The 12290-nt window shown below is 42.8% G+C and overlaps 1 protein-coding gene across 15 annotated transcripts in view; it reads left to right on the top strand.

Moving 5' to 3' along the window:
* hecw2b (HECT, C2 and WW domain containing E3 ubiquitin protein ligase 2b) overlaps nt 1-12290 on the top strand; it is a 431729-nt gene that overhangs the window by 355363 nt on the left and 64076 nt on the right. For all 15 annotated transcript variants that reach the window (XR_010975402.1, XR_010975398.1, XR_010975400.1 and 12 more), the window contains one exon: nt 4707-4859. Coding sequence is in view for 5 of the 15 variants with exons in the window: in XM_068035672.1 (XP_067891773.1) it covers nt 4707-4859 (153 nt within the window). In the remaining 10 variants the exon portion in view is untranslated. The remainder of the gene's footprint in view (nt 1-4706; nt 4860-12290) is intronic.

The following is a 12290-nucleotide window of genomic DNA, read 5'->3' as shown; positions in this document are numbered from 1 at the left end:
GTGTTTGCCCTGTAAGTTGATTAAGAAATTAAACATGAGCAAAACTTGTGGTTCAGTAGTTTGTACTACAGGAGACTTTGCTTCTCTTGTAGTGTAAGAATTTTCAGGAGCTAATATGCAGACATATTTTAATTGCTAATGTAAGTGGAATTACTGGAAATCTAAAATAAAAACAGAAAATGTTGAAGATGTGCAGCACATTAGCCAGTTTTGAAAGACAAGGATATGGTAACATTCTGGGTAGGACCTTTGTATCTGTTTGAGAGGTGTCAATGACAGGATTGCACTTCAACAAAATACACTGACATCTGGAGATTCCATGCAAATATCTTGACTGCTTTTCGTGCAATACATGTTGAACTAAGCAATTAATACCTCCACAGAACTGTCGTGCAGGTAATTCAGAGGAAAACAAATTAATATTCGTTTTCTATATCACCAAGGAGGATCTAGAGCTGGTAGCTGTCCTTCATGGGAGGGATATTAATCTAAAATGGACCCAACTAAGGAACGCACAAGAAATGATGTTGCAAGTGCATTAAGATTAGGTTCTATTCCAGGATAAATGATGTGTCTAACTGAACTCTGGCATAGTTACTTTAAATCCTAAGACTTGTGGTGTATAAGATACATTTTACAATGGCCTGGATTTTAGTTTAGTTTTAGTTCAGAGATACAGCACTGAAACAGGCCCTTCAGCCCACCGAGTCTGTGCCGACCATGAACCACCCATTTATACTAATCCTACACTAATTCCATATTCCTACCACATCCCCACCTGTCCTTATATTTCCCTACCACCTACCTATACTAGGGGCAATTTATAATGGCGAATTTACCTATCAACCTGCAAGTCTTTGGCATGTGGGAGGAAACCGGAGTACCCGGAGAAAACCCACGCAGACACGGAGAACTTGCAAACTCCACACAGGCAGGACCCTGAATTGAACCCGGGTCGCTGGAGCTGTGAGGCTGCGGTGCTAACCACTATGCCACTGTGCCGCCTTGTCTTGAGAGTAACCATGAGGCTAACAGTGCTCACTTTTATGATGGAGTAAATCAGATAGAACTTCCAGAGTCCACAAATGTGCAGTTAAACGTGGAAATCCACAAGTTGCTATCCGAGTTACTCTGCTCCTCTACAGTCAGCGCTGCACCATTCCCTTGCTGGTAGATTCAGCATGGTAGTTCATGTGAGGGCATGAAGTTTTTTGAATTATTTGTTCTTGGGATGTGGGCATCACTGGCAAGGCCAGTTGCCCATCCCTAATTGCCCTTGAGAAGGTCCTTTTGGTGCAGGTACACTCACAATGCCATTTCAGAGGGCAGTTAAGAGCCAACTACATTGCTGTGAATCTGGTCAGCTATTCTGTGACCTTGTCCTATTTACACCTTCTCCTTTTGTTATCTCTTGCCCCACGCCCGCTTTACTTGCTTATAACCTTTTACATTTCTAATATTTGCTCGTTCTGAAGAAGGGTCACTGACCTGAAACGTTAACTCTGCTTCTCTCTCCACAGATGCTGCCAGACCTGCTGAGTATTTCCAGCATTTCTTGTTTTTATTACAGGAGGCATCTAATGTTTAGTAACTTCATAACTTTGCAAAGTGGAAATTAGAAAAATAATTACTTGCTTTTATGTGATGCCTTCTCTTGTCATCAAGAATTTTCAACGCAATTTACACAATGAGATACTTTTTAAATACAGTGACTGTTATTATGTGGGCAAATCGAACAGCAATTCTGCAGCAGCACTAACCTGCGAATAGCAATGAGGTTTCTTTGATGGTGTTAATTGAGGGATGATTGAGAGCCAGGACACGCAGCAAAATTTCTGCCCTCCTTTGAATAGGGATCTTTAATATGGATCTGAATTGGCAAGTGAGACCTCAAGTTTGAAGCCTTATAGCTGTGATAATGCAACACTCCCTGTATTGCACTGCAGTATTTGCCTAGATTTTGTGCTCAAGTTCTGTTGTGGTACTCAAACAAGCTGGTAAATAATTGTAATGCCTGATTTTAATGAATGATATGGGCTGGATTTTCCTCTTTGATAGTGTTCCACCAGGCCAAGATTTGTTGATTGGGAATCATTATCCATGCATGAATAAGATGAGATTTCCACAGCCAAGAGCCCATCAGTGCCACAGAGGTGTATTGAATAGTACTGCAATGGTTTCTAAAGGGCAGAGGAACCCTCAAAACAGGCCTACAAAGGTAAAGTGCGGAAGACCAAAATTGAGGGAGTTTTGATCTTTACTTGGATCCCTCCCTCCACTTGTGAAGATCTGGGGCACGTGGACATTACCATGCTACCCCAGGAATACCAACACCTTCCATCACCTTGGTGAATGGCAGTAACGAGGAAGGACAGGGGAAACCGGGCACCTTGCCTCCCCGCCCCCTGGGTCAGCATTTACATTCAGCAGGAAGAGCAGGGGTAGCTAGCAACAGTCCTGGAGGAGGGAAGTTTAGTTTGCGTAGGATCGCAGCAGTATCACTGCATTGCTGACAGCTTGCAAGTCATAAATGTACAGCTTGAATTTGAAGATACGATTCCATTGGAAATGCAAGTTATTCAGTACGATTGCATTTCAGAGAGGAAAAAGACCCACCATTTCATTCCTTGTTTGAAGTCTTGGTAGCTGTAAAGCTGAAAATTTGCATGCATACTTGATACAAATCCATGTTATCTGCAGGGCAGAATTCAGTTTATCTATTAGGCTGACAACTCAATATTACATAGCCTGTGATCTGAATTGGCAAAAGGAAAATGTTGAGACCTTGTAGCCGGCTATAGTCTGAATGGGATTTAACTTGGGAATTGGTGAGCTTTCAGAGGCTTATTGGTGAGGGAGGTTGGGGCCAGTGCTCTGAATTTCCTTCAAATTCATTAGGGTCATGGCAATCTGTTCACACTTTGCCAAGTTTCTTCACTGTGGAATTTGGCTGGCACACCTACTATCTCCATGCAGGTCCAGTGATGGGAAACACCAGAAAGAGCAAAGCAATATCAATTGCTTAAGAAATCAAATCTTATCTAGCACTCCCAGAAAAGAAATTCTTAATTGTGAATTTCAGTTCACCCACTTGTGTTAATCCCCGTTAACTACAGCCCCCAGGGAACACTGTGCATGAATCTAGTCATGATATCTATTCACAAATAGGATTGAACTATGTAAAGATTTAGTGGGTTCAGTTTCCTAGTTAGCATAGTGTCAATGAAACCAGCATTGAATTGATGAACTTGTGGGTCCTGGTACTTCAGCTGCAGTTTTGTGGAAAACTGTAATTGTTTCGATGATATTATGGGCTGGATTTTACCAAACCTTGGTCGTGGCAAGGGGACCTGGAAAATGCCTCTGGGAGAGGCTTACGACAGGCCTCGATATGGGAAGGCTCCGCCCCATATTACCGCTGGTGGCGAGGCCTCGTGGTGCCTCCCCTCCCCCCCACCCCACCCCCCGCTCCGCTGCTCACTGATGGGAGCAGGATTGAAATATGTTAATTAATAAATTAATAACCCACCTGCTCCCATCGGCCGTCCCACTGCTATATTCCAGCCGGTTGCTGGGACTTCCGCGCCTTCGGATCTTCGACCCGAGATCTGATGCAGGACATTGGTGGGGAGGAGGTAAGTTTTCAGGGCGGGAGTGGGTGGGGTGGAGTGGGATGAAACATTTTTGATTGGTGGTGGGAATGGGTAAGGTTCAGTTTGTAAGCTTTGTGGGGTGGGGGGAATGTCGGGGCTGCAAGGTAAGTTTTTATTGGGGGGAGGGCAAGTAATAATTTGTTTCATTATTGGGGGTGGGGGAGAGGATATAGAAACTTTTATTAAGGTTTTAATTTACTCTTCCTATACCTTTTAAAATGTAAGTGCATTGGAAAGGCTTGAAGCCCTTTAAAAATGGCGTCGGCACCTGGTCCATGTCATTGAGGGGGGCAGTCCACACCGGCCATTTTAATGAGCTGCCGCGCTGAATATTGTGGCCCCATTTTTGAAGCTAGCCGCCGACCTGTAAAAATTCACCTGTACATGTCATGGTCTTCAGCCTGTAGAACTAAAGCTATTGTATGTTGGAGAATTAGAACGGAAGAAATTCAGAAGCAAAGTACTAACATCCTTCATTCTGTTGCACATAACCCAAAAAGTATACATGCAGTTTTTTATCAGATTATGCAAAACTACTTTTTAGAAGCATAGCAGTCAGTGAAATAATCACTGGTGGAATGAAGATTTTGTTTCCAATGTAATTAACCATTTTCTGGTAATATGATTACTTTAATTCCTCCCATCCTTTTATTCATCGCATTTAATAAAAGCACATTTTCTCAGTAACATCTCACTCACTGGTTGCAATACTGTGCTCATTTAGACCATCTCAGTTACCATTATATCTCTTTTTATAATATTATTGAATATTCAGAATGAAATTCAGCCGCTCAAGGCATCAGCATTCTAATATGTGATTAGATTATTGGAGGATAGACTAAAGGAGGTTCAATGCCATAAGTATGTCACCTTTTACTTTCTATAGGTTGCCATAAATAAGTTATCACAGAGTGATTGACGAGAAATAAGAAACTGCTGATTAATGTTCACAATTATTAAAAACAGAGGGAAGTACCTGACATAGTAAGGTAATTACTTTAAAATATTTGTGTCACTAAGTAACCAAATAATGAATCTTACTTCTTCTTTTAGGTTGGATTACAGTGGCCCCTCTCGGGAGTTCTTTTTCCTGGTGTCCAGAGAACTCTTCAATCCATATTATGGCTTGTTTGAATATTCTGCTAATGACACTTATACAGTGCAGATCAGCCCTATGTCTGCATTTGTAGACAACCACCATGAATGGTAAGCAATTATCTCTAGACATTTTAAGGATTTGTGAGTGATTTTTCAAATTAAAAATTAACCCGGAAACATTCCAGTGCAGACACGATGGGCTGAATGGCCGCCTTCTGCCCTGTAACAATTCTGTGATTTTGTTGGTGCAGTCAACATAACAAGAACAGAACCTGGAAAAAACATTAAGACGATGTCATATGAAATTTTTGGGAGGAAACTAGAACGATAAAGCTATTGTAAAATGTTATATAACACTTAACCTTTTAAATCTTCAGTAGTCTTCTATTCCCTAAAGATTTGCCCAGAAATGCACTGTAATCTCAAAATATTTTTAAGATTAAGCAACCGAGTTAGTGTGAGATTAGAATCTTATAGAAATAATTAAAAAGCTTGGTGAATGGAATTGCAGATGATGTTTTATTGAGAAGTTTGTCGAGCTAAAAGAAAATAAATTGTGCAGGAGAAAGGACAACAAAAATGGGAAATTAGTACCTTGAGGCATTCGGAGCACAATACGTCTAGTACCGTCTAGTGCCCTTGAATGTACATAATATCCCATTTTGTGGAAAACAATCCTTTCCTCAAATTATCCATTTGCATGGCAGTGCTGGAAAAAGATGTAGGTTTTGACTGGAAGACACTGAGCCAGATTTTCAAAGTGGAGGCAGGAAACAGGAGCCTGGTCTGGTTTTGAGTCTGAAACCTGCCACCTCTGGGAAGCTGATGATTGCAATTTTCAAGTGGGAAAGCCTTAATTGGTTTGGAGGTAGGTTTCCTGTCCTCTCAGAGCCAGTGGGATTGAAAATGGCAATGGGTCTTTTCAATTATTGGGCTCACGTTGACTTCCAAGGCAGCCATCACTGAGGCTGCTGGTTGTCCTGAGGGAGAGACTCTCCTTCCACAGCACCAGAGGGAAGCGAAATGTCACAGGGGAGCCGGAGTCCTGGAACTAGGGCAGGACAAACCCTCGCGTAATTGCTGCCAACCTGCATCTAATGCTAGAGGCCGTGAGGGAGAGGTGGGAGGTCCTCTTCCCGTGAGGGTGACAGCAGGGGCACCTCTCTGTTCAGTGTTATCCCCCTCAGCCCTTCTTCCTCCTCCTGTCTTACCTCCTGCTCCTCCCCCGATGAGCTGTCTCCATCCAGGACCTCACTGTCCTCAAGGTCCATACCTCTCTGGAGGGCTATGTTATGGAGAGTGCAGCAGACCATCACAATGACCGAGACCCACGCAGGAGGGTGTTGGAGGGTGCCACCCGACCTATCCAGGCACCAGAATCATGTCCACAGAAACCCGATGGCCGGCTCAATGGTTCGTCTGCTGAGCAGGTGACATTGCTTGTTTCGCCTCTGTGCGGAGTTCCCGTAGATGGGTCAGTAGCCACCTCTTCAAGGGATTTCGCTTGGAGCCAGCCATGCGCCTTGGGGGATGGAGTGAAGGACTGAGGCAGCCTGGACTGGCAGAGGAGGAAGGAGTAATGGCAGCTTCCAGGAAAGTGTGCACACACATGGAGGAAGCTCTTGTGTGGTCACAGACCATTTGGACGTTGAGGGAATGGAAGCCCTTCTTGTTGTTGGATCTCAGTGGCCGGCCACTGGGTGCCTTGATGGCCACATGGGTACAATCGATTCTGCCCTGTACCTGAAGGAATCCATCAATGGTGTCAAACCCCAATGCCCTCTGTCCCAGCACAGTCCCAACTGTGTCAAAGTGGGTGTAGTCCCTGCCCTCCTGATAAGGACATCTGTGACCTGTATGATGGCCTGATGAGATGCTGACTGTGAGATGCCACCTGGGTCCACAGCTGATCCCTGGAACAACCCAGTTGCATGGAAGTTCAGAGGGCCTGAACCTTTGACGGCTGTAGGTAGGGGACTGCCATGGGAGCCATGAGGTCTCAGGTCATTGTGGATCAGAGCACACAGGATCAAGATCACCTGACTGAATAGGTGCAGCCTCCTATGGTACCAGCGCTCTGTCATTTGCAGATAGCTGACTCTCGGGCTGTGCTCCCAATGTCTTGGGTATCTCCATCCGCCCCTTGCAGCCCCCCTGCTGTACTCATCTGGCCTCCTACTCTCCAGAAGGTTGCATCTGCCACAGCTCATCCTGGCTTCTCTGTCCAATGTCAGAGTCAACTGTTCCCATCTGATCTCCATCAGCTGGGCCTTGAATGTGCATCAGGCCTTCCCGGGCCAACCCCAGGTGCCACAGTGGGTGCAAGTAGGCTCACCTACCTATCCAGTTTCATGTCAATCTCCAATGTAACAACTAACTCCTACAACAATAACCTCAATGAGACACATCTGAGGCAGCTAAGCTTTATTTGCTGCCTCTGCTTTAAATTAAACAGCAATTTCCATTGCCCTCAGTTCCCTCCACAATGCTCATGTCCTCACTACCCTGTCATGTTCCCCACCTCGCCGCGCACCATGGTGTTTTCACTGTTCCCAGCTGTATTAGAGGTTTTCTCTTCATAGCTCAGTTACAAAAAAAAGACCAAAAAAAACCTTGGTCAAATACATGCTAATTCCTGAAGAAAACAAAAGATATGGAAAGACGTCAGTTGTCCCTTTTTGGTTTCGGCTGTCACTGGGATCTTTCTAGAACAGATCTTCTCAGGTGACGTTGAAGATCAGTTTGGCAGGCTTTTCAGGAGAAATGAATCACCTCTCCACAAATGCATCTAAATGTGCAATATGATTCTGTGAACTTCTGATTGTAAAGATGCATAAATCAGTGCTGTCCTACCCATCTACTTGTTAATCTAAGATCAACTATTTTCTGATTTGTATTGGAAATAAAATCAGAACATGAAAGGGAGGAGAGTGCACCTCAAGTTTTGTTAATAAGCTACTTAGAGACATGAAAGATTTTACTATTAATTCAGCCTGACCAAGGCGTCACAGCAGCACTGGTGAGAAAGAGACAGTGAGGGATAGTAAAGCACTTCGCCACAGGGAGGCTGTAAAATGTCAAACCACTATCATTTTTGTGTACCTCCACACACCTGGTTACAACTGGGATAGAGGAGAGCCTCGGGAAAGGCCATTGCTTTCCCGTTTGGATAGATGATACAGTGGCGGTATGGTGGAAGGAAGTAAATTACTCGTGACTGAAATTCTCCTTTGCAACTGTAAATGGGAGAGAAATAAATCTGCCCTTGAAGTGGAAGTCATTGAAATGCTGTTTCTCCTTTCAAAATTAATAAGCACTGAAGCTTTCATGTGGCTCAGTAGCTTTTCAGGTTAGCGAACATGGAAGTCTGCATTTCAGCATAGAGTCCAACACCAATTTTGCTAATTTTTATCGAGTTTCATTGATTCTGCTGTCCAGATTGCTAGATACATTACCTTGCAGTAATGTAACGGGAGGCTGGGAATGTAGGAAGGAATGGAGAGGCATAACCTACACTGCCATCCTGTTGGACTCACCTACAAGGCCCTCTTGTTCGACTCATTAAAAACTGCATTCGGAATGACTACAAAGCTGACAAACCAAATGTTCCGACCTTCACGCTTAAAGAAGATCAGTGTGAAGGTGAGGAAGAGCAGGAAAGGATATCAATAAGGGACAAGGATGAACAACTTTTTTTTTAAAAAAAATATGTTCACTGCAGCGAGCACTTCAATGATTTTTGACTCAGCTGATTCTGCATGCATTCTCATATTGATGATGATTTATCCCGAAAGTGCAGATCCTATCAGACCAGTCAGTGGTGACAATAGATTATATCACAGAATTATCCAATATATATAAAATCATTGTGAAACAGTACCTTAATGTTTTGTGTAACAGAGTGGACAAAGTCTCTTATCACCACATGCCTTTGAGCTGAAGACTCACGGGAGTCACCAACCATGAAAAGGAAGGGTTTTCCCTTGTGCAAGTGCAACACATTTGAAATGACCACATCTCCACCTCTTTTAAAGCCTTTGTGTTTTTCCTCAATGTATTTATTTTTAATGCAAGATATTTAGAACAGAGAGTAAGGAAAACTTCTTTACACAGTTGTGATCGAGTCAGTAACTATGTTAACATTCAAGATTAATTAGATAGGTGGATGAGGATAACGGGATATGGGTACAGAGTGAGTAAATGTGATTAGAACTATTTTCTTATGGAAATATACCAGTAGGGGAAAATGGTGTGTTTCCATGTAACTGCCGCGTACAGGTGGCAAGGTGATCTGCTGTGCTGCCTTTAAGTTCTAATATTAAAAATGAGCTGATTTAGGTGTCTTCAAATACTAAAAATCCCACAAGGGTTGTGAACGTTGTGAGTGGGTTTCTGCACATATATTTTAAACATATACAGTAAGAGCCCTCTTTTCTCTGCTGTAACTAGCACTGTTTTGCAATACTTAAAGAATAGAAACATTATCTGTGGCCACTAGATGGCACCAGACTACTACACTATTGGAAATTTTTTGATTATAAAAGGAGGCAAAAGTGTTACACTAAATATAGAAAGGGGCCAGTGTCATACTCTCTAATTCTCTGACATGCATAGAAGGCTAGTCTGAGAATCAGCATTGCTTGTTTTCCTAAGAGTAGTCAAGAATCAAAAGCTAGGTTCTTTGAAGCTGAAGCTAAAAGAATTTAAGACCATAGGTTCTTGTATATAAATGCCCTAAATTTAAAATGTTAGCAGGAATTAGTTAGTAGAAATGTGTATTTTGTTTAGATAAAAACTAGGTAAACCTCTTGTAACACTAATATTTTTCATTGCGAGATGAGATAAAATTGTGGGGGTTTATGCCCCCTTCTAAGGCAGGAACAGACTTGGCAGCAAAGCTTTGTTATGAATTGACTTTATTGAGATAAAGGTAAGGATAAGTTTATTAAGTTTTCAGATGAACTATAGTCTCAAACTCAGGCAGTGATTAACACTCAAACATGGATTGTACTACCCATATTAGGAACTGGACAGCTAGAGCGCACGACTAGTTTCTCTTGTCTCTTTGATCTTCGAGCTCTCTTTCTGTCTCTCTCTCTGTTTTGCGACTTTTATCTTTGTTGTTGGTAAATTTTCTCAGTCGTACAGGGACAAAGACCAGGCTTTTTGTATACTGACTGCTTTCCAATTAACCCCTCCCTTTCCCCAGTCATCTTTAGTCATGTGTTAAAGGATGCTTTTCTTAACCAATCAAAGATCATTGTGTGGTTGTTGCTAACCCTTTTGATTTACTTAAGTAATGCCTGTGTGTTGACTGCTGTATTCCGTACTTTTACATTCTGTAGTCCCTTATCTCATTGAGAGACAAATCTATATTTCGTTTTCACAGAAGCTGTTTTCACTGACTGTTCTCAAGGTCTCACCCTTTTGCTGCAAATTTGACAATCTCCCAGAATCCCTCTACCTTGACTATTGTCTATACCTTTTTATAAGTTTTCCTACTTACCATACTACAAAGAAGGATGCTATTAAAGCTAAATGTTAGTTAATAATAATAAGTCAGTTGGTTAGTTTATCTTCTTTGGCCTCCTTATCTCGAGAGACAATGGATAAGCGCCTGGAGGTGGTCAGTGGTTTGTGAAGCAGCGCCTGGAGTGGCTATAAAGGCCAATTCTAGAGTGACAGGCTCTTCCACAGGTGCTGCAGAGAAATTTGTTTGTCGGGGCTGTTGCACAGTTGGCTCTCCCCTTGCGCCTCTGTCTTTTTTCCTGCCAACTACTAAGTCTCTTCGACTCGCCACACTTTAGCCCCGTCTTTACGGCTGCCCGCCAGCTCTAGCGAACGCTGGCAACTGACTCCCACGACTTGTGATCAATGTCACAGAATTTCATGTCGCATTTGCAGGTCTTTAAAGCGGAGACATGGACGGCCGGTGGGTCTGATACCAGTGGCGAAGTCGCTGTACAATGTGTCTGTGTTAGTTTATAATAGCTAGATTTTAATGATTAGTATTCAGGTTAGTAACTTAATAATCTTGCAGCATCTTTTGTCTGTTTTCTTCCCCCAGATATTGGGCTGAATTTTACGCCGCCCCAGCGGGTCGGATGATGGCATGGGGGCAGCGTAAAATTGAGCGGGAGACTCCAGGAGGCTTACCCGCCCTGCTGCCGCCTCCAGTGAACTTTACAGCAGTCGGGCGGGGGGAGGAGTATTTTACCCGTGGCAAGCGGGCATGAAAGGCCGCCCAGCAAAAGCTGCTGGCCTTTCCGCGCACCGAGGGGTCCATGGCAGTCGGGCACAGGGTGAGGGCTGCTCCTGCCTCCCAACCCATCCCCGAGATCCAAGATGCCCCCTCCCCCCAAACAACGACTCCAGCCTCACCAGGGCACGACCGATCCCCTTGGTGAGGCATGCCCAACTTACCCACTCTCCAGGGTCAATTAAAGCCTGGAGACCCATAAAATACGGGACGGATCCCCAGGCTAGGCGGCAGCAGGTTCACCACTGACTTTTGCGTTGGTGGTGAATTCCCATCCGCCTAAGGTAAAATCCAGCCCATTATTTCCTATTATAACCTTTGGTGTTTTATGTTTAAAATGTTATTTTCCTTTACACCAATAAAGTATTTGAATTAAGGTGGGGAAAATAAGAAAATGTGGATATTAGTTTTCAGGTTAGTGTGCAGGTTATCCTAAGCAAGATCAGAAATGCTTTAAGATGCTGCTTTATGTGAGTTAAGAGTAGAGTTGTCAGTTGAGAAAGAAACCCCCAAGGGATTTAAAGCCTTTTGTGCACAAAATAATGAAAAAGTCAGTAAAGGAAAACCAGTGGCCTTCATACCATCAGTATATAGTTCACAGTTTATACAAAGATTTCAAATACCATGTTTTAAATGCTCTGTACTAAATGGAGTATTTTGAAATGAACAGAAGTTGTGCGAAGAAGCCAATAAAATGCTCATTCGCCCTCTGTTTCTGTGGTCTCTGACTGCCAAAAGTACTTATAGGAAAATGTTACTTTGGATCTCACCTTAAGCAATAAATTTGCCCATTTTCCAGCTCCCTGATGTGTTACCAGAGATTCTTTGAGGCAGGTCATTTTAATTGACAGCTTTGATAGTTTACAGCATCTGACACTAAATCAATGATTGTCAGAGTTAAGTCAGAGCAGGTGGTGGGGACAAGCTAGCCATGTGGGAAAGCATTAATGAAAAGTCCTCTTCCCTCATACAACTCCAATATTTAGAAAGTTGGCTACGGAGAAAATGCAGTATTTTTTGTTCTGAAAAAGAATAAAAACTTTGTTTGCACAATTAACAATAGAACAATATCCATTTGTACATTTTTGGTGCTTTAATGAAGAGAAATATGTGCCTCGGATCCCTTGTTTCTGTAAAATACACAAGCTAATTATTATATATATATTTTTATAATATAAATTAAATGGACAAGAAATCAACTAACTTGCTGGTTAATAAATAGCAGGAATAGTTACAAAACCAAAGACCCAAGTTTTATCTGGCAATTCCCAGGCCATCAG

Source organism: Heterodontus francisci, chromosome 7 (assembly GCF_036365525.1).
Source record: "Heterodontus francisci isolate sHetFra1 chromosome 7, sHetFra1.hap1, whole genome shotgun sequence".
Classification (NCBI taxonomy): Eukaryota; Metazoa; Chordata; class Chondrichthyes; order Heterodontiformes; family Heterodontidae; genus Heterodontus; species Heterodontus francisci.
This window is presented reverse-complemented; position numbering and strand designations above follow the sequence as displayed.